Source organism: Hydractinia symbiolongicarpus, chromosome 6, assembly GCF_029227915.1.
Source record: "Hydractinia symbiolongicarpus strain clone_291-10 chromosome 6, HSymV2.1, whole genome shotgun sequence".
Classification (NCBI taxonomy): Eukaryota; Metazoa; Cnidaria; class Hydrozoa; order Anthoathecata; family Hydractiniidae; genus Hydractinia; species Hydractinia symbiolongicarpus.
The window spans coordinates 22,656,967-22,678,089 of NC_079880.1; the positions used below are offsets into that span (position 1 = coordinate 22,656,967).

At 32.8% G+C, this 21,123-nt stretch overlaps 1 protein-coding gene across 1 annotated transcript; it reads right to left on the reverse strand.

The window, feature by feature from the left end:
* Positions 1-26: 26 nt before the first annotated feature.
* Positions 27-20,819, reverse strand: LOC130647632 (calcium-activated potassium channel slowpoke-like). The gene is made up of 30 exons (XM_057453570.1): positions 20,733-20,819; positions 14,475-14,843; positions 13,892-13,953; positions 12,791-12,884; positions 12,422-12,536; positions 12,240-12,315; positions 12,050-12,125; positions 11,279-11,365; positions 10,665-10,754; positions 10,258-10,349; positions 10,070-10,180; positions 9,835-9,940; positions 9,515-9,597; positions 9,362-9,431; positions 8,702-8,767; positions 8,483-8,569; positions 7,957-8,081; positions 7,747-7,815; positions 7,223-7,312; positions 6,866-6,942; positions 6,148-6,256; positions 5,229-5,337; positions 4,239-4,334; positions 3,995-4,081; positions 3,605-3,646; positions 3,297-3,447; positions 2,465-2,734; positions 1,806-1,939; positions 1,390-1,584; positions 27-844 (listed from the first exon to the last, which is right to left on the reverse strand). Exons 2-30 carry the CDS (start codon positions 14,778-14,780, stop codon positions 569-571), a joined length of 3,351 nt encoding a protein of 1,116 aa, XP_057309553.1. The 5' UTR covers positions 14,781-14,843; positions 20,733-20,819; the 3' UTR covers positions 27-568.
* Between the last annotated feature and the right edge of the window lie 304 nt (positions 20,820-21,123).

Here is a 21,123-nt window from a genome sequence, read left to right on the forward strand (position 1 = left end):
TTTTAAAAGTCTATATTTACAAATACAAGAACTATAAAAGTGTAAAAACAAACATATAATCCTTAAAATGATTTATCCTTTTAATATTTCTGAATTCGAAACAAATTTGACAAGAAGTGCTTTCGTCTTCTTTTATATGTTTCCACAAAAAAAAATCCGTAGATAAAAAAATGCATAAATATTAAACAAAATTTTTAGGTAAAAATTCTATTTATTGCATCGTGTTAGCAAACTTTTATTTGCACTCCATTGAGCTTCCGAAAAATATTCTTAAGATTCCATGAGATTTTGGAATAATAAATTCATAAATTAGCGTGACAGGTTATATGAAGCATCACCCAAAGATTATAGAACGATTTAAACTCGCTCATTCATGAAAAGATACCAATGACTGTAAAATATTGTGGTAAATTACTAATATTCCTGGGTCTTTCTTGATCAGGTTTGAAGCTCCTTAATCGCTCAGTTTTGCTAACCACACTACACGGCTTTAGCGTTGCACGCTTAAAAATAATTTAAAAACTAATAAAAATTTCTCAAGTCGTTTGATTCTTCAGTCATATGAACCTCATTCAACATTGAAATTAGAAGCACGTGAAACAAACGAGGCTAAACGCGTTAATTTTTTCTTCTTTTTTCCTTTTTTCTCGAACTGCATCAACACGAATACCAAGTCCGTTGGCGCCAAAACAAAATTAAAAGGCGGGAAATTAATGACGTATCTTTTCGTGCTTGGGATGCCAGAGCTTGCACGTTGTGCGTCACGAAATCGATACAACCCAAGACATATCATATTGTACGTTCGAAGTGCGTACAAAAATAAATCTCCAAACAAGCCACATTCCTGAAATGTTTAGAAAATTGAACAATCTATAATATCGTTTGTCAAATAGATAAAAGTAGATAAACAATGTCGGATTTTTCTTTGGTGTGCATCGCGTGCCAGCATACATGAAAGTTCTACCAATAAAAATATCGTCTATAACAACAAAACCCCACTTATACTGCAAAAGGTCGAAAAAGTGTTAGTGAAATACTTTCCGCCGTGTCATAAAAACTAAAAACAGAGTTTCAGAGTTTTTTTTATATATTATCAGTTTACTAATATCAGAGTTTCAAGGCCTTTAGTTTACATTTTTTGGCGTCATCAGTTTACGAGCGCACAGTCAGGAAAAATATAGTTTAACCACTGAAAATAAACAAAAATATAAAAAATATCTTTTCCCAAACAAATACTTAAGGTTTTCAACATCACGTAATCTGATTTCAAGGTTTTCAAGGCCCCTTCCAGAAAAATATAAACTTTGGTTAATCCGAAAAACACGAAAGGTGTCTGTGCGAATTAATACAAGAGTAAATTTTAATTCTCTGACTGAATTTTAAACTTACCCCGAACTCCGATAACGGCCCTTCAAACAAAGATATTTGCGCCACGCGACATCTGTTACGAACAGCAGCAATTTCCGGTGTTTCAAAAGAACCGGACGGTTGTTTTCCTTCTGCTAGAAGTTCATCCAACTCCGGGCTGACACTCCCAGTAACAAGATGTCGAACTAGTGTTAATACATCAGTGTTAAAATATGTCTAAAACAACAAAAACAAAACATTGATGATATACTAAAAACTAATATTAGTTACATCTAAAAAAGGGTCGCTTATATTTAATATTAGGTAAAAGTTTCACTGTTTTTTTCTTTATTTATTTCTTTTTCTTTTCTTTAGAAACAAGCCTTGTCATTTTCTCAGGAAAAGAGAATTCTTAGTTGGAAATTAGCTATTTGTCTCATCAATTGTGTCATACTTACAGCGCTGACCAACGAATCCAAAACAGAAACAGTAAAGGCTGATCCACAAGCATACGGTTGAGTCAGAAAAATACCATCATCATCATATATATTCATATCGTCTTGATCTATGTACATTGCGTTTGAATCACACACTAAGATAAAAAAATATGGTAAAGAAGTCTCCCGCAGGTGCGATGGTCAGTGTATTGTAACTTTAAATAACATGAGTAGAATGCAAAACAATCCTGATTGATTCTGAGGAATATTTTGTGAAATTACATCCAGATTAACAGGAAAAAAATTTCTCAGCATCGTTCTTATTCCCTGAACATTAATTATTACATCTCATATTGATTATGTATTTGAATTAAAACACAGTTTGTCCAGGTATCAAAAAAACGACGCCTTTGGAAACGTTTATTTATGCCTTACACATTCTAATACTGGTGGTCCAGTGAATAGCGATCAGGCTTATCACGCGTTTAAATCCCACTCTGGCGCATTGTAGTGTTATGCGTATGTTTGGTGACTACGAGTCAGTTCGAATGGAATAAGAAATGCATTACCAAAGTACATGTAACGGTAAATCTACATAAGGAAGCTAAACTTTCCCCCATTACTTACTATACATTCAACATGTTTCACATCTAAATACCATAATTCGTATCCACGCCTACCTAGCTCTGTGATCATTGGAATATTAGCTCCTGTTAGAGAGCCTTTCATCTTAGCTGGTTTCACTGCATCGCCGGAACCAAAATTTGAGGGAGCTGGTGTGACCGCAGGAACTGACGTCATACGCGAAACCATGGACGGACGCCGACTTGCAGCAGTGCTGTTTACATTGCTTGGTGCATTGCTTACATCGATGACGCTTCCATTAATAGCTTGTTGTGCTTTTCCGATCTCCGTTTGAATGGCCAGTTCTGATTGGTCGAATGTCATGGCTTAAAAAGGGAAATCGACTTATTATTGTTTCGAAAGTCTCAGAATCCTAGTGCTGTATTAGAACATATCATATACTGCATTAACGTATCAAGTTGCGATAACTTTTAGTATACTCTCCACCGCAGATAATAATTTCGATTTTGAACTAAAGGAGAGCTTGTTTATCCGTAAGGACCAACCTATCCTTAATAGAAACATTGCATTAGTGCCTTTGAATAACATTGCCTGACTTTGTCCCTACGGATTAAAGTCAGACAATTTAAATATCGAAGTTGTCGTTTGAACTTTGTACTTGAAAAATGGCCGTCGTAAGGCCGAAACGTCGTAAGGAATTTAATTAGGTGCTTTGTCAACGATTTCATTATCACACTCAACCAAGTGTTAATGTTTTTGTGGGTATGAATTATTTTATAGAGATTTTTTGAATTATTCCAAGATTACCTTCTAAGAAAGTCTAGTAATTTCTAGCAGATTCACTTGAGTATAATAATTTAAAAATAACAAACAATTTTGAAACAACTTTAATGTATATAATATGGACTGTTGCGTGACTTAACTAACCTTTTAGATTCAGTGTAACAAGGATGACTTCTTTATCTGACAACGCTTGATGCTCGTCAGATTCTGAGCCATGACCAGGAGATAACAAAATGCACATGTCAGCAGTATTCACGTTTACAGCGCGAAGGTCAGAGCGATTGTATGGCGCGCCCTGTTAATAGAAATTAAATATCATTTTACAGTTGTGAAATAATAGATTTGTAATTATGCTAGAGCTTGGAATATTCTTTTAGAAAATTTGTTAGCAAAATAAATATCCTTGCTTTTTGCTTGTTGACTGACTTGTTAATTTGTTGTAAATAACTTACTGGAACAACATCCACATCTGGAAAGTTGGCTAAACTCGTCCACTAAAAAATAAATGGACAAAAATAAAAAACAAACTACACCGGACCAATTGACTGCACCGGATCGATTTATTGCACCGGGCCGATTAATTGCACCGGAGCGAATAATTGGCCAGTTGCAACGTGTAGAAGGGCAGAAGGGCTTGAGTTTGATGACAATATTAACTATAATTTGACCATTCCTTCCTGCTCAGTGTCAAAAGGCAACTGATTTCCTATAGAATACTCTATGCGTGGTCCAGTTAACCAGTTTAAAATTCACTTAATTGAAGCCAGGCTTAAGAATATCACATCAGGAGGAGAACACACTGTTAGCAGTGCGTGTATAGCAAACAACTTTCATCAGAATACCTCTCTTTGCAAGAAATCTCCATCGCCGAGTATCACAACTTTTTTAAGACTTGCTGGAAGATTATTGCTTGCGCGAAGTGGCAATACCTAAAATAGAATAAAAATATGTTAGACGAATTCTTTCTGTAATAAAGCGTAGCTTCCTACAGGCTACAAGCCTTCTTCAGTGTCAGTAAGCAACTAAAACTAACAATCACATTTTTCACGATCGCTAGCTTCTATAACAAAAAAATACGCGACCTACCAACTGTCTTAACCCAAGTGGAGGAGAGAACTTCTGTGACAAAACCAACACCACCACGTGGTTTTTAAACTTCTCACTTGCAGCTTCTTCTAAAGTCTAAAATTTAAATGACGAAGAGATGAATGTAACCTAGTTTATATATTCTCCTAATAAGCTGATACTTAACTCTGTCACTGTATCACTACTCAAACACCTATTCAATTTTTACTGCTTTGCAGGTTCTCTCTTTATACAGTAGTCTCTCTAATTAACGGACACTTTACAGTGCGGACAACTCCAATTAACGAAAAAATTTCATTACACCGGACTAATCCTAGTCAAAGTCTCATAAGAAAACTTTCTAATTAGCGGACAAGCAATTAACGGACACATTTTCTTGTCACCAAAAGGCCTTTTTGGATATTTTTCCCTTCTAATCAGCGGACACCTCGAGAATTTTTTCAAAGTTTTTAAGATTTTATTGGTCAGAGTAAGGAATATCTACTTTGTATAGTTTATATAGTGTAGTATATAGTTTATTGGTATTTTGGAACAAAAACGTACTTTCATATTTTTTCTTGTGTTGACATAAAAATCTTTGTATATCTTAAAATCGTCTGGAATAATCGTCCAAAAGTCTGAAATAATCCAATTTTCCCCCGAAAAATCAAAATAAATCAATTTTTCGACTCAACATTAGTTAACTTTGTAAAAAACAGACACCACTAATTAGCGGACAGATATTTTTCCGCCAATGGTGTCCGCTAATTAGTGAGACTACTGTCCATCCTTTCATGATCTCAAACAAATTTTCTAACTCCTTGCAAATTAGAGATAGAGAGAGTCAACGATATTTGCCAAGGATTGTGCTGTGATTGAACATATATTTCCCATATACATGTACACAAATAAAAATATATATATGTAGCATTAACTGGTATATATGAATACATAAAACACGTTGATGTATAGACATGCAAGTATACATGGAGAAATGCCTAATTATCTTACCAGCTTAGCGGCTGCAAATGGTCGACTTTCACACCAGTAGAATGTTCCACTTTGATCAAATTTTGGTCTATCACCATTTGGATAGTAATCGTCAGTTAAATTATGTGTCCTAAATAAAATATGTACCAAATTCTAAAACATTGTTCAAAATGGCACGATAAAAATAGAAAAGGAGAAAAATTACAAGGAAAAAAATTACAAGACGAAAATGAAAAAAAATTCTTGTAGATATAGGCTTATCATGGCACATCGTTTGTAGTTATTCTTAACAAAAGACCACTTCCCATCTCCCAATTAAAGTTTTTTCCTAGCTGCAACGTTTGCATTTTGCAGGTTTTGAAGCTATCACGAGCAAAAGTCTAAGCATTTGCGAATGGAATTTTTTTAAACAACTCATAAAAACACAAAAAACGTTGCCATCTTCGTAATGAAAATTGAGCATATAAGGGCTATCAGTGCTTAAATTGTTAAGAATGATTCTTTGATCAGATGTCGACTTGGAAATTGGGTGCTGTCAGTAAAATTATGCTCCTCAGGAATCAGTATTTTGTATATCAAAATGAAGTAGTTGACTTATCCTACGGGAGGTCAAGACAGACAACAAACGGATATTATCAAAACTAGTTTTTTAGGTGAAAAAATCTAGGGAAATCCCTTGAAAGTATTTGCTATTTAGTATATAATATTTCGTGTCTACGTGACACAACTTTTTTCATCAATATAGAGATTAATTATTGTTCGCTTGTACTTCAACTGCAATCAGAAAAATTCCAATCTAGTGCTTCAAAATCTTTTGATCTTAAAAACGTGTGTCACTATCGATCCGTAAACTAACAGATGATTTAATACAGGATTCCTTTTCTATTTTGTTTTTTAGTAAAACTCTTCTTAAATAACGAGCAAAAAAGGTTTTTCTTACACTTTTTTTTTTTCTTCGGCTTCACCTTCCAGTAAATATAACGCATCCATTTCAACTTTAGTTTCTGCTTTCATTTTAAAACTTTTGGCTTCAATTTGATCTCTTCGGGCTAAAGTCAAGTTTATATATTAACACCCGTTGTTTGTCTCTGCGCAATAATACAGCTAATACAGATACACGAAAAAGCAAACGTGAATTTATCGGGTTTCCGTCCAGTTGAAACATATATTTCAATGCCATACAATAAACTTCCAAACTGTAAACCAATTTAACCCTTTAACAACGGATCACGTATATCTACGGTTAAAAATTGACCAAAAAATACCCCTATGCTAGACGGGTTTTTTTTGCGAGTTTCATAGAAAAGGATGACTTAAACTACCCAACATAAGCCAACCAGTATCAATTAATCTATTTTATTGTACTGGTAAAAGCTTAAATTAATTAGGTTAAAACTTGGATTTTATTTGGACCCTTTACAGCGTTCAAACTTCACAAGAGTTTGTTTACTTTTTTGTTTATATGTTAGCCAGTCGCTACAGGAAAATAGCGCCCGCTCACGTGATCGATATAAGCCAATAAAAACGTCAGATACGAAGAAGACATTACACTGCCAAGTACTAATTCTACTTTGCAACCAGTTGGAACTGAAATTATTTTTTGATAAAAAAGAGGTCTTTTAAAAAACGGGTGTGTTAAGACTACATGTAGCAGCTACCTCTTCTACATCTACACTTTGCCATACGTTCTGGATCAGCTAGATCTTTATGACAAACACTGCAATATTTCGAAGCTCTAAAAGTAAAAATGGATGGACAATAACAAATCGTCTTTTATAATTATTACAGATTGAAATTAGGATGTGAAATGTTACTATCTGTACGTCTTTTTAATTATTCAGTAGGAGAGGGATTGGAATAAATTTCAATTTGGTTGTTTAAGGAAGAGAGTTTTGAATCTGATCAACCCTAACACCTCCAGTCATTCAACCCCACTTCTCTTACTGTTCACCCATCTTTGAAAGTTTCATTCTTTCTTGACAGCTAATAAGTAAACACATAACTAAAACCCATACTTTGCAACATCAGTGGCATTTTGAGCAAAAAAGAAGCCACGTGTTCCTTTCAGTAGCTTCAATGTTTTGTCATTAGGATTTATGGCGAAACTAAATAAAAATAAAATTTTGTTAATAAGATTTTACTTTGACTAACTGTTGACACATGAACTAAACTTAACTGCTTCAAAAGTTGGACTATTAAAAAAAGCACCAAATTTTTATCCCATTACGTATTCTCAGATCCTAGCATACGGCTGGCAGGTCAGAGGATCAAACCTCCAATCTCCTACCAAAGAAATCTAAATCTTTGCACAACATTCTAAAATTGTCAATGTTCACTTGTTCACAACAGACTAACACTTTGAGTCCTATCTTTATTTTTTTGTTAGATCCAAGACCTTAAACAGTACTAATTCTATTTTCTTGGACAGATCTTCACTGACAATGGCATAATTTATTCAGTAGATACATAGCACATGTCAAATCATCCACATCTTCAGTTTGACATGTGAATTTTTTGTTTTCTAACAGGGGCAACTTACTATCTTTCCTTATTTGGAAACTTCATCTCAACTGCAATCATCATGAGATTCAATTTTTCAAAACACAATCTAAAAAAATTATAAATTTATTTATCTGAATAAACAACAACTTTAAGGTTATGCAACAATGGAAAACATGAATAAAACAATTTTAAAAAAGGTATAGTTAAGCTCAGCAAAACACAAAAAAATTTATGGAGAAACACTAACTCAACAGCTTGCGGAAAACTCATTCCAATGAAGGAATCAGACAAGGTAGCTGTGTACATCTCATTTGCTGCACCAGTCATGTAAGCTACTTTCCATAGCTCAGATTCATGTATTTCTTCATCAATCTAAAAAAAATTTTAAAACAATCACAAAAAGGGGAACTCTACAAGGTGTGTGTGTTCTTTCAGCCACAGTTCGTGTGAGTCCTAAAGAGACGCGAGTCTGATATTATTTTCGTTTTTTAATTCGGCTGATTTAAAAAGAAAACACAGAGTAAAAGTTTATTTCCATTGTAGTAAATACATTGTATTTTACCAAAACATTAACAGAAAAGCACAATTATGACTTATATAAATCTAAACATGAGCCAAATTTATAGACTTGCATCAAGCCACACCAAAAAAAACACACACAACATAAACCATAACCTATGAGAAACTAGGGTTATGGTGGTGACTAATTCCTTCAACAGAACTAAACAACGCAAAAATTGTTTTATTGAACAAAAAAATAAATAATCCCATACTGTATCGCTTCTCATAGCAAACAGATTTGCAAGCAGTGTGGAAAATCCTGGAGCGTTACAACTCTGAGCAATGAATCCAAGTTTTAACTGAAAAAGAAATAGTTTTTGTTCTAAGGATATAAAAAAATTAGGAATTAGAAATAAATTTAAATTCTATTTATTAGTAACACACAAAAGGTAAGTGTAAATTTATGGGTTACAAAAAAATGTTCTTTCTACCTCATCAATGCATACAATATCATCGCCAAGCTCCCGATTCCATTGTGGGCAGTTTAGTAAATGTGACTTAAGATAAGAAATAAAGTATATGAGTATATGACACACTTATATATCAAACTAAATTTGATGAGAAAATTATTGTAAATATTACATTCGAATACTTCAAATTCTTCAAATGCGTAACCATACACTTAATACCTGTGCAGAAAGAAGAACTTTTAGAAAAGAATCAAGCTGTTTTTTATAAAGACCTTACACAGTGTGAAATCTCTTCCATCCCCCCCCCCCATTTAATGTTTTCCCCCTGCTTCCCTGAATTAAATTTTAGATTCCACTCCTCTCGGTTGCATGCCAACTTTACATTTGCCATACGACAACAAATGAAAAATAAAAAAATAAAAAAAGGCTGTGCACGCTAAGCAAACTGACAAATGTCACTTGAACCCAAATTTTCCTGTATAATATTCAAACTATTCACAAATATTTACATCTCTACCCTGATTAATGTTTTCACATCTCTCGATAAGGGCTCCCCCACTATAAATCTCTGAATTTTCTGTCCCTCCCTCCCTCCTAGAGGGGGGGACTTAAAATTATCAACACCCCAAATTTGCTAGGGTGGTACACATTACATCTTTTTAATTATGCAGCAATGTATACCTTGTTTTTGTTCATCATCAGTTGGACAATACATCGAATACGCTCATGATAATTCTTTACTGATATAACTCTAAAAACAGAGTACAATTATTAAAAAACCTTTTTATGCAGTCAGAGTTTTAAAGTTATTTTGTTCATCAAAAGAATCCAAACCTTGTAATATTGGCCGCATCTTCTTCATCTGGGTTGATACACTTCTTGTTGGCTAAAATTATTACAGCATCAGCTTGTCGCATCTAAAGGAAAAAACATAAATATAAAAAAAAGAATGCCATTTTCATTAATAAGAGTTTTGACGTATGAGAAGTCAAAAAAACACCAGAAATTCATTTTTTTTTAAATTTCATTAGAAAGTTATTAAAACTAGCAAAGTGAAGTAACTATTTAATTTACTTTGTGGTTTTTGCAAAAAGGGAACTTCCCACTTGCATACTATTTTCATATCAAACTAAATTTGGAAAAAATTACGGTACCTTTGTACGGTGACAGTCCATAAATCTATATATAGTGCCAATAAAATATGATGCTTTTGTTATATTTCTTTGAAGTGCTGCTTGCATTTTTAAACTTGGGTATTTTCTGTAAAAATATTTTATATGCAAAATAGTCCATATAAGAAATAACACTCTGGAAAGAACTTAATTGGTAGCATTTCTAAGGTAAGACTTTTTGTATAAAGATTTTTTTTCAAAAATAAAAATTTCTTACGGTGACAAAAATACAACAGTTGTTTGAGTGTCTTCTCTGTCTGGATGCAAGAAATCCTTGAAAAACGATTCCACGCTCTCTTCTGTTATATGACCAGCGACAATAACATGCCTAAAGCAAGAAAAGCATTAAACATTGTCTTTTTAAGAATGAGAAAAAAACAATCAAAGTAATTACAAAGCTCTTACCTTTTTCCAGGTGTTGGCTTAAATTCTCTATCATATTTCGTATGTGAAGCAAAAAATTCTTGAATAGCAGGAATATATGATGCAAATAATGCCTAAAACATGACAAAAAGTTATTTTAATTAAATAAGACTATTAAATCATTCACCTCGTGAAAACAGCCTTAGGAAATAAGCAAAAGCCTACAATATTATGTTGCATTGGTTCTCACTTACTCAATATGTAATATAACGTATAACAAAAAATTAGCTTTTTCAGAAGTAATGTGCATATCAAAACAATCAAGTGTTTTTCTATCTGTGCTGCATTAATCAACTTCATAAAAATGTGCAGTATAACATTAATTTTATGAAACATTCACAAAGCTTTGAGAGGTACTTTTTTTCTTAACAAAAAATTTAAAAGCATACCAATCCAAAACAAATAAAAGCCATTGCAAAAACTCGTCCAAGATAAGTATGACAATAAATATCACCATAACCAACTGTTGACATTGTCACCTAATAATTGAAAACAAAATTTTAGCTAATAGAATTGAAACAATTGAAAAATATAAAAACCAACTTTATTACACAAATAGAGCACACATCAGCACATTATAATTAAAACCCTTTTTTTTAAATTATCCTAGCTGCACTTGTTTAAAAAAAATAACAGAAAATGTATTTTATCCCAATAACCTTATACAAAATTTAATAGAAAAATTATACTTAATTCTGGCCACAAAATCAATATAACAGGTAGGTTTCACAAAACTGAATATGACATAGAGAGATAACAGGGAAAAGTTGTTAAAAAAAACAAATTGACTGAAAAATTGATTTTTAATTGGCTATTGTTCATCAAGAGACAAAATAAAAACAAAAAACAAGATAAAGGCTCCCAATCTCAAGGTAGTTGATATAAACTAATTGTGTGCAGGTAGAACATAAAAGACGCACTTGATTGTACGAGGTGTTAACAATCTGTAGTCCAATCAACTTTTTTGAATAAATAGCAAGAAAATAATAAAAAACGTATTTACCAATAAGAAATAGGTTGCTTCAAAGTAATTTATTGTGTGGTTATTCTGATATCTGATAGGATACCATGGATCACCCGTGTTCTCAAGCTAAAAAAATGTTTGATGTATTTTTCTAACTTCAAAAAATACTTAAAATATACTTTTTATTTTTCTATTTAATACATCACTTAAAATTATTAGTTAAAGCTCTGTGTATAGTTCTATATTTATTTGCGGCTACTTTCATAGATAGAAAAAATATTTCATTTTTTACTCAAAAAAAGCAAGGACAAAAAGTACAGCCAAACATATACTCCTTTTTGGAATTTAATATCCATTTAGTGTATGACTAAAGTATACTTGATTGACATGCTAAATCACAGACTACTGTGTTATTTTGAATTTAAATTTCCAAAAAGGTTTAGTACAGTTGTTTATTTTAAAATAACTAAATTTTGCAAGAAATAAATTCTGTGAGAATTAACTTTGAACGAATGACAAAACAATTTTTAGAATTTTAAATAGCAAATTGATCAAATATATAATAAAGATTTTTGGGAAATAAAAAATACCAAGGAAGTGCATAGATAGTTCTTTCCTAACTGAAGTCTTTACTTGGATCATTTCTTTTTTATCTTTAGCAAAAGAATGTATATTTGGCAAAAATGAGAAATCTTTTTTTTTTTCAGATAAAATCTGTGAAAGATCCCCAAAACCAGAAAAGTTAGTTCCCGCAAAATTAAGTTTTTCACAAATCTTTTCTTTTAAAGAAGTATAAAGTGTAAGTCTTACCAAGTGTACCATTCCAGCTGAAGAAAGCCACAAAGCAAAGAAGTTTCCAAAAATCTCTGCCATCTCTAAACTTGACCTAAGTCAGTAAGCAAAAAATCTTAACAACTTTTCTTAATTAGAAAGACAATTTGAAATCAGGCACCATGTAAAAGTGTTGACAGAAAAACTTCGAATTAAAACAAAACCTTACCCAGCATGCAATACATTTAAAAACTGCAAAATTTCAGCAAAATTTATCATGTACACAACACGAAGGAAGCGAAACCCTGAAAATAAAAAAAAAATGACAATGAAATAAAAAATCATTTTTGAAAAAGAAAAGAAAATATAACGTCAAAGGGGTGATTTTTTTAAGGCATATGCAAATACTACCTAGCCAGTTACGTTCCAAAATGACAGCTACAAAAACTGAAGGTACTGTCAGCAAATCCACAATGGTTAAAGCATCCATTGTCCAAAATGATAATTTGTCGTTTGCAGCAATAAACTGTAAAAGAACAAAGGAAAAAATAATCAGAAAGTGAATGTATGCTTAAGGTACAAGTTGTACTTGCATCAAAACCTTTCATGGGAAATTCCCAGTATCATTTTAATTTTTTGTTACAAGTTTGTGTGGACTCAGGCATTCATTGGTTTTTAGAATACTTTAAAACTGTAAATACACATTTCTCATGGAAAGCATTCTTGAGGGAAGTGCAAATGTAAGACAGTTTGCTAGTATCTTTAAAATTTGAAACTTACTCGAATAATGAAATGAAAAATAAAGAACGTATTCAAACAGATCTCCACTCTCCATAACGTCTGCCTACTTGTGCTCAAACAATGTTCAATTGGACTATAAAGTTAAAAAAAGTACTTTAATAATCACATTTTCACACAACTGTGAAAAACATTTTAATATTTGCTGTTCTACTTTGGCTGCAACCTCCGAATTGTGAGAAGAGATGTGTATTATTAAAAATTATATTCTCATTTTTAACTCAACTTTTCTCCTTTACATTTCTCCTGATTTTTAAAAAAGTAAATTTTGTTTACAGTGTTTCTATTTTTCTCCATTTAACACTATGCTTCCTTTTTAGAGCAAAAAAAAAAAAACATGGGTGGCACTTTATTTTTTTTAAACATATCTAAATCTAGTCATTTCCAAATTATGTACCATTTTACAATATGCAAATTATTAGATCACTTCTTATTTATCATGGTTAGAACTTGACAAAATTTTACTCCAAAACAAGATCTGTGTAGGTCAAGAAATCGCAGAGCACAAATATGCAAATATTTTTACGTGTGACTTCATGTGAAGCGTATAGTTACTTATTTTTTGTGAAACGTATTACTAAAGTTAATTTGAACAGTGACAACTTAAATTTCAAAGTGAATTAGTTTTCATTAAATATGTGTTTGTCCCTAAGTAGTTTCTAAGTATGCATGTAGGTTAAAAATAGCAGCTGTTGTAAATTGACAAAAAAAAAGATAGATATTCAACTTTTTACCGCAAATTAATTTCTGTGAGCTTTTCTGATTGCATCTGACACAAATTAAATTTTAAATCTAAATTTTAGAAAATTGATATTTTAGTGGATTTTTAAAGAAGATAAAATGGACTTTTTAGTTCTAAAAATTTTTATAATTGTATATAATTTTAAGCCATCCATATCACCTAGATATTTTACTAAAAAAGATGAAGAGAAGCTTTTTATATGCTTTGTTACTGAAAAAGCAGGGCTCAAACTTCAATTAACTCAACTTGTGTAAAAATTCATAATTGCAAACACAAAACATGACTGAAAACACTAGCCATATATACCCAAAGTAAGTCTTTAAAATGTACAGACGACTTACTATGAAGATTCTGTTACATACAATGCACAGGCTGCCAAGTTGAAAATGAACGAAAGAACAACCTAAGATTGAAACAAAAACACTAATGGGCTACCTAACACTCTACTTAACACTCTATTGGGACTACATGAATCAAGATTAAGATATACTTCATGAATTTTCTCGACGGAATAGAATACTCTAGAGGCAGCAATGGTTCAAAAAAAACTTGTTGTTGTTCACACGTGGTCGAATTTGATTTTCCCGGAAAAGAACAATGTGTGTATTTTGCAGACCTAATTATTATGAAGCTTAACCGCAGTATTTTCATCCCGAAATTAAAATAGGCCATTCTGCACTAGCCGGTTTTAAAAATATTTGACATCATTAAGGGCCAGCGTAGAAAGGGTGCTATCTAACGCATTTGACTATATGTATTATTTATGATTAAACGCCTCGGGCGCTTATATAAGAAAAAGCGGTGTAGTATTTTTAAAATCAAAAAATAGAAATCGACCTCAAGACTAGACTTTTTACTTTCTCGTAAAGATAATAAAAGGTTTTAAATTTAATTAAACAGGGAAAAAAAGCAAAGCTAACCTACCAGAATTCGACCTTGTAATGTTTGAGCAGACACAAGATTTCCGGCTCCTTCTTTTAAATCTAGGTACCAGCCCTTTTCCAGTTCACTCTCTTCTTCCTCATCGTCTTCATCAAGCATAGCATCGATCTTGCTTTTGGCGCGTAATTTACTCCGATGAAACATGTACATAATTAAACGTCCGATTATTATTAAAACAATGCCGGAACCGAAGATCATAACTGATGTAAGCACAAACCAGTGCCATTTTCGATCGTCAAACGGTATATCAAGATGTTTGTCACAGGGATCGTTGTGATTATTTGCCATTGTTATTCATTTATATTACTTTATATATATATTCATGTTTTAACTATGTAATTTTATTCTAATCTGCAAAAAGAGATATGGCTTTAGAATGATACACAATATTTTATAGCCTAACGCTACCTGATCTAAACAAAAGGCTAATTGGATATATTATACAGCTAAAATAAAGACATCAATTCTAAATTAGCTAATCAAAATACACCAAATCATTCCGCTCGAAATATTTATTTCTAAATCGTGAATTTAAAAAGTGTAATAAACTAAGATCATTTTATAATTTTTTTTATTTTGCTTGTTAGTATATACATTTACATAATTTTCATACGCTTGCTAATTTTTAAATTCTTTTTTCTTCTACATTTTTTTGTTATGTTTTGAAGAGTGCAAACCCAGTTACAAGCTTTAATTTCTCATGAAAATTTCATTTACATCTTCAATGCAAAAAATGAAATGGCTTTGAAATATTTATTTTTTGTTTTTTTATCTTCAATTCATGATGTTTCAATCCTTATACAGGCTTATATTACTTATATTAAGCAATATAGAATGAGTCTAAGAAACAGTGAATAGTCGTTTATTCACATAGATGAAGCGCGCTATAATATGCTTTGTATGTCCATGAAGGTCGATTGAATATTATGGATCTCTGCGGAGAAGAGTGAAAGAGTGTTTATTGAATAATTTCGAGCAGCTGTTGCATGGGAGATTTTGATATTTTGTTCATATAATTCTAATCACAGTCTTTTAACTAGCCGTACAATAATCTTTTATCTTGGAACTTTAACTGGCAATTGCCACCGCTCTTAGGCCTCACAATAACTGTTAATCTTTTGTCCTCAGACCTTTTACACATTTGAATCTTCGTTCTCAGACCTTTTACACATTTGAATCTTCGTTATGAGACTTTTACACATTTGAATTTTCGTTCTCAGACCTTTTACACATTTGAATCTTCGTTCTCAGACCTTCTACACATTTGAATCTTCGTTCTCAGACCTTTTACACATTTGAATCTTCGTTCTCAGATCTTTTACACAATTGAGTCTTCCGTTCTCAGATCTTTTGCACAATTGAATCTTCGTTCTCCTCAGACCTTTTACACAATTGAATCTTCGTTCTCAGACCTTTTACACAATTGATTCTTCGTTCTCAGACCTTTTACACATTTGAATCTTTGTCTCAGACCTTTTACACATTTGAATCTTCGTTCTCAGACCTTTTACACATTTGAATCTTCGTTCTCAGACCTTTTACACATTTGAATCTTCGTTCTCAGACCTTTAACACATTTGAATCTTCGTTCTCAGACCTTTTACACATTTGAATCTTCGTTCTCAGACCTTTTACACAATTGAATCTTCGTTCTCAGACCTCTTACTCGCAATAATTCTCATTTCTTTGTTCTCAAGCTCTTTTCCCATCTTAAATCTTTTCTCAAACCTTTTTTCTCACAAGTCCTTAAACCCAGACTTTTTAGGTTTTTATTACAATGCAAACTCGAGGATAAACTTAGAAGCAGATAGTGATGATGACAAGACATGTTTTACATTTTTTTTTCTCGAAAATTATTCTCTAAATAAAAAAAATATTTAATTCCTTTAATCTAGATACGTTTAAAAATCGGTTTTATAGAGATTTTAGGAAGGCCTTCACTTAATGGAATATTTTAAACTCAAAACATCTATATAAAAAAAAAGTATCAATACATTACTATCAAAAACAAAATAAAAATGTTTACCATACGAATTATAACGTTCATAAGCTGGCCAGCTTCGATTAGTTATTAACAATTTTTTAATTGGATAACAATAATATGAACACTCGACCAAAAGATAACATTTTGAAAGTAGTTTCATAAAACTTTTTATTCCAATCACCTATGGCAACCTCCGTTATATTATTGAGGTTTGCTGCATGTAAAACCATAAGAATAGCAACTTTGTGTCTAGACTTCCATTTGCTGGCTAGTTCAAACATGTGCGAAACAATCTCTCCTTCGATAACATAATATGCAAAGAATTTCCCGCCACTTATTACTACTTTCAGGAGAATAAGATCTAATTTAACGTTGTGTTATAGAAGCCTAATGGGGTTAACACTTTACTAAGGGTAAAAAAATAAACAAAAGAAAGGAGGGTATCAAGTCTAAATAAACACAGGAATGGAGGGTGCCAAAACAAAACATTTAAGTGTAAGTTTATAAATCAGCGTTCAAAAAAAAAGAAATAAAAGAAAAAAGAAAACAGATTTCTGAAAAGAAAATATGTAAAAAGACCTGGGGACAAAGTTGGAAAACAACAAACTTCTTAATTAGTATTGTCCGTGACGTAACGCTTGGAGGGTGGGGAGTGGTTGGTGGCATGTTTTCGGGGGAGAGAGGGAGGGGTTGGGGGTGGCTGGAGTGATACTGTAACGACGCGTTGGTAAATAATTTTCATTCATGCGTTCGCCATTTTCTATTCAATATTATATTTACCACATGCTGTGCTTAAATTTTTGCAATCAATGATGATTCTGTACCTTCAGGAATAATTCTTAAAGTTATGACGGGCCTCGCATATAGAAGCTTAATTTCGACGAAAAGAGGGTTGTTACGTAACTGATGGAGGTTTTAAGGGTTGTGTTAGGCTCCGTTATAGAGTTGAATTGAAATTTGTCGTCGTTACGAAAGGCTAAATGTTGCAAAGTTAATTAATTGCCTGCTTTTTTATAAAATAAAAATATTAAAAACTGGGGATGAAATTCATATCACTTAATACTTATTAAATCTCCTGTCATAATTCCTGTTTTTATCTCTACAGCGTACGCGCAATCTCATTATTTGAGCTAAGTCTGTTGTACCAGGGCCTCGTACGCGTTTTATCCTCATATTAAAAAACGCTACAGGCCCTGGAATCGAGGTAGCTTGTTCTTCCAGTGAAAAAGGTATCTAATTTACACGATCTTGTCGCCAGGGAATTCTAATATGAGCCGGCAGAAAGGTCATAAGCAATCCATGTCACTTCGAATCTGTCGCAAGAATTTTTCCCCGAAATCGAAGTTTTGATCGCAAATACGTGAAGTCCTCCTTTCTAGACAAAAACACTGTAATTCAGATGAATTCAGGGCAAAATGCTCTGAGAACGAGGTTGCTCTCCCTCCTATGCGGGACCGACACTGTAGTTCCAGTCCCCCTCTCCAGAGTTGGCCATCGTAAAATATTGAGGCTTCCGAAATTCAAATCACTCGTGTTGGTAATAAATTTTTGTGAATAAAATTTAATTGCCCGCTCTAAAGGTAAATTTCAATAGAACAGCATTTTGAGCCGCTAAGATTAAAATGTCCGGGCGCTTTACGGGCGCATGTGCAATAGAAGGAAAATGCCGCTGGCTCAAGGATTTTTGTGATCTAACAATAGAAAAGCTTCCTCGCAAAGTTGGATAAAATAAACTTAGTGATGCAGCTTTTGAGCGATAACCAATCAGAGCATTTGGAGATAAAATGAATGCACACCAACTTTTACATTGCTTGCGACATTTGAAAAACAAAATAGCATATGTACTTAATTTAAATCACACAAGCGATAAAACCGCCGTCCCAAAAATCTTAGTCACATTTGCGCTCAGGAAATGCACCTTAATTGTGTTGTATTTTTCTATTTTATTATTCTATTTCTATTTTGTTTTGTTTTGCTGCAAGGGTTGCGGTGTTAAAGTTGGATTTTTTTCGAAAGGTGTTCCACCGGACGAGCATGAAAATACGTACAGTCATGAAAATAGTATTTCGTCTAACGGTTATGAAAATAGTTATTCGTCGCACGGTAATAAAAATAGCTATTCAACGTACGGTCATGAAAATATTTATTTAACGTACGGGCTTTATTTCACCGCAAACGCTTGCATATCACTCGCACTGATATTTATTTCTGTCTTCTTGTTATCAGATTTTGGCTCACATTGGAGAAAAACCCGATAAAATCTAGAGTCCATCTAGAAACCTGAAATGTTGGCAAAAATGACAGCAACCAAAAGCAGCTATTTACCTCACAGATGGTCAAAAACTAGTTCATATTATGATATGGGTGAAGGCCTAACTTTTTTTTCTTTTCTAGAATTATGGATATAGCCGAATAAGCGAGTTACCAAACGTCAAGATTTTGAGGCGCCTGTCGAAAAATCCAAAAGCGATCAGCATAGAGAAGGCCACGGGGTGTATAAACCCTATACTAGCCTCATCCCCAGGCCATCTTGTATCTTCTTTGACATCGATACAGCGATATGTTCGTATAGCCTTCGGGATGCCAGAATAGATACAAGATGACCTGGAGACGAGGTTGACGTTATACTTGCTATGTTATTTCACGTGGTTAAAGAAACATCTAAACATTACAGGATGAAATAACGACCGTAGATCTTATCTACTGTGGTACATCTTATCTACTGTGCAGATTGAAAAAAAGTCACAACGTACTAAGAATCTACTGCTTTTCGTGCAAAACATTATTCTTAAATCATTTATGTTCATTAGATAACCCTGGAGTGATATATGGCTTACATTCACTAAGACCGGGGGTGGTAAGCGCCGCAGTTGATATAGCGTTTTTGTTAGACTGAGCAGTAATCAGGGTCGGTGGTCTTCAAACTCAACCCGTGACAGGTACATAAGAAAAGTATAAAGTAAAGCGAATACCTATGCCTTCAAAGTTGTCATTTTTTAATTCTTGTTGTATCTGCTCCCAGGCCGCCGAAATATCAATTCAATAGCGAAATGTATCTTTTCTGGTCTTAAATTCTTAGGTGTAAAAAGAAATGTTGTTTCCAATGTTTGTAGATGAGACGGAAACATAGTTTCTACGATAATGACGTCACTTGTCATCTTTAGGGATAAATTTTGTTTAGGTAGTCAAACTCGTCCCCAGTGTCTTTTGTCTCTTTTTTTTTTTACTGAACGTCTCGCCGTTCAGTAAAAAAAGAGACAAAAGGCACTGGGGACGAGTTTGTTTAGGTAGTAACTTTCACAACCTCGTACTCAATTTCTTTTTTAAAAACTTTTTTCGTAACACTTATGAACCCTCGATCCACCAATAACGTTAAGAAGCAAATATAAAGCAGGTGAGGAGGAGACAGTGTACGCTCTCCTCTGTCAAAGACGTGGTCTATTATTAGAAAATTCCGTATTTAAATAGTTTTTAGAGGTAAATGGTTTATACATAATTTTTTTTAACATATTTAGGTTAGTGAGAAGCAACTTTCGCATCAAATTCAAAAAAACGTTTTTAAATAATTTACGTTGGGGACTGCCCTAGTTAAAAACGCCTTAAAGGAATCAAATCATCGGATTGCGGTACACTAACCTGCTCATTCATTCAGGTAAATGGCTTCCCTTTCTTTCCGCGCTAATTAGAACACGCAGTAATTTAGAAGAATTACAGTAACAATTTATAGGCATAGTAAACAAAGCAAGGGTGATTTAAATGTAGGTAACATCAAAATCTTGTCACCTTTAGATCCAAATTTGTCCGATAAAGTTAGAATCCTTTTAACAAACTTTGGCACAATAAACAAAAAATTATGCTAAATATAATGATGGTACTAAAATAATGTTTTCATATCTTGTTCATAGTTGGTCTAAATATTAAAACTACTTTGTTTTGACAAACATTAGCATTGTAAACAAAAATGCATGCAAAAAAATGATTAACAAAATTTAGACAAAATTTTATTTTTTCCTACCCAGTTTAATTTTTTTTTCTCCCATCTAGGTCAGAAAGTAAATTTAATCGTCCAAAAAACGAATTTTGTAAATTTTCTCTACAGCTAAGTATCGCATTCCCCCAGTCGGAATGTAACGTGGTAACTTTTTGGTTGAGAAAAACACGAACTTTTTACAATCAAACTCTCACAGAAGAAGCTTTAATTAAACAAGAACTTCAAGTATATGAATTAAACTACAGTTAAATTAACAAAAACTCACCTAAAACTACACGATATGTCAGGTTTGAAGCTAAAAAACGAAGATTCTATGGAAAATTTACCCCTTATTTATGATGAACTGGCCGCTTAAACGGTGTGTTTTCCCTCAAACTATAATGGCTACTTTAAAAATTACGGGCCCGTAATTGGTTTGAAAGTATCAAGAGACTTTTTCGGACAGTAAGAATCAACTATGAAAATTTTGCTGTGATAAAAGTAGTAATCAAAGGCGTGAACTGTGTCGGCCTTTTGTTGATGCTTATACAAATAAAAAACAACTTTTTAATACTTAGCATATCATCACCTATTTCTTGAATAAACACAAAAACATTGTGGTAACAAATATTATCCTAGATGATTATTATATGTTTGTCACACTAGCTCTATCGCTT

What these genes read in the sequence shown, in the direction of transcription:
- LOC130647632 (XM_057453570.1), bottom strand. Translation starts at nt 14,780, where the DNA reads ATGGCAAATAATCACAACGATCCCTGTGACAAACATCTTGATATACCG. An exon ending in AATGCCACTGATGTTGCAAA is followed by an intron (nt 6,943 to 7,222) that starts GTATGGGTTTTA and finishes TTTTACTTTTAG; the next exon opens with AGCTTCGAAATATTGCAGTG. An exon ending in CACTTGGGTTAAGACAGTTG is followed by an intron (nt 4,082 to 4,238) that starts GTAGGTCGCGTA and finishes ATTCTATTTTAG; the next exon opens with GTATTGCCACTTCGCGCAAG.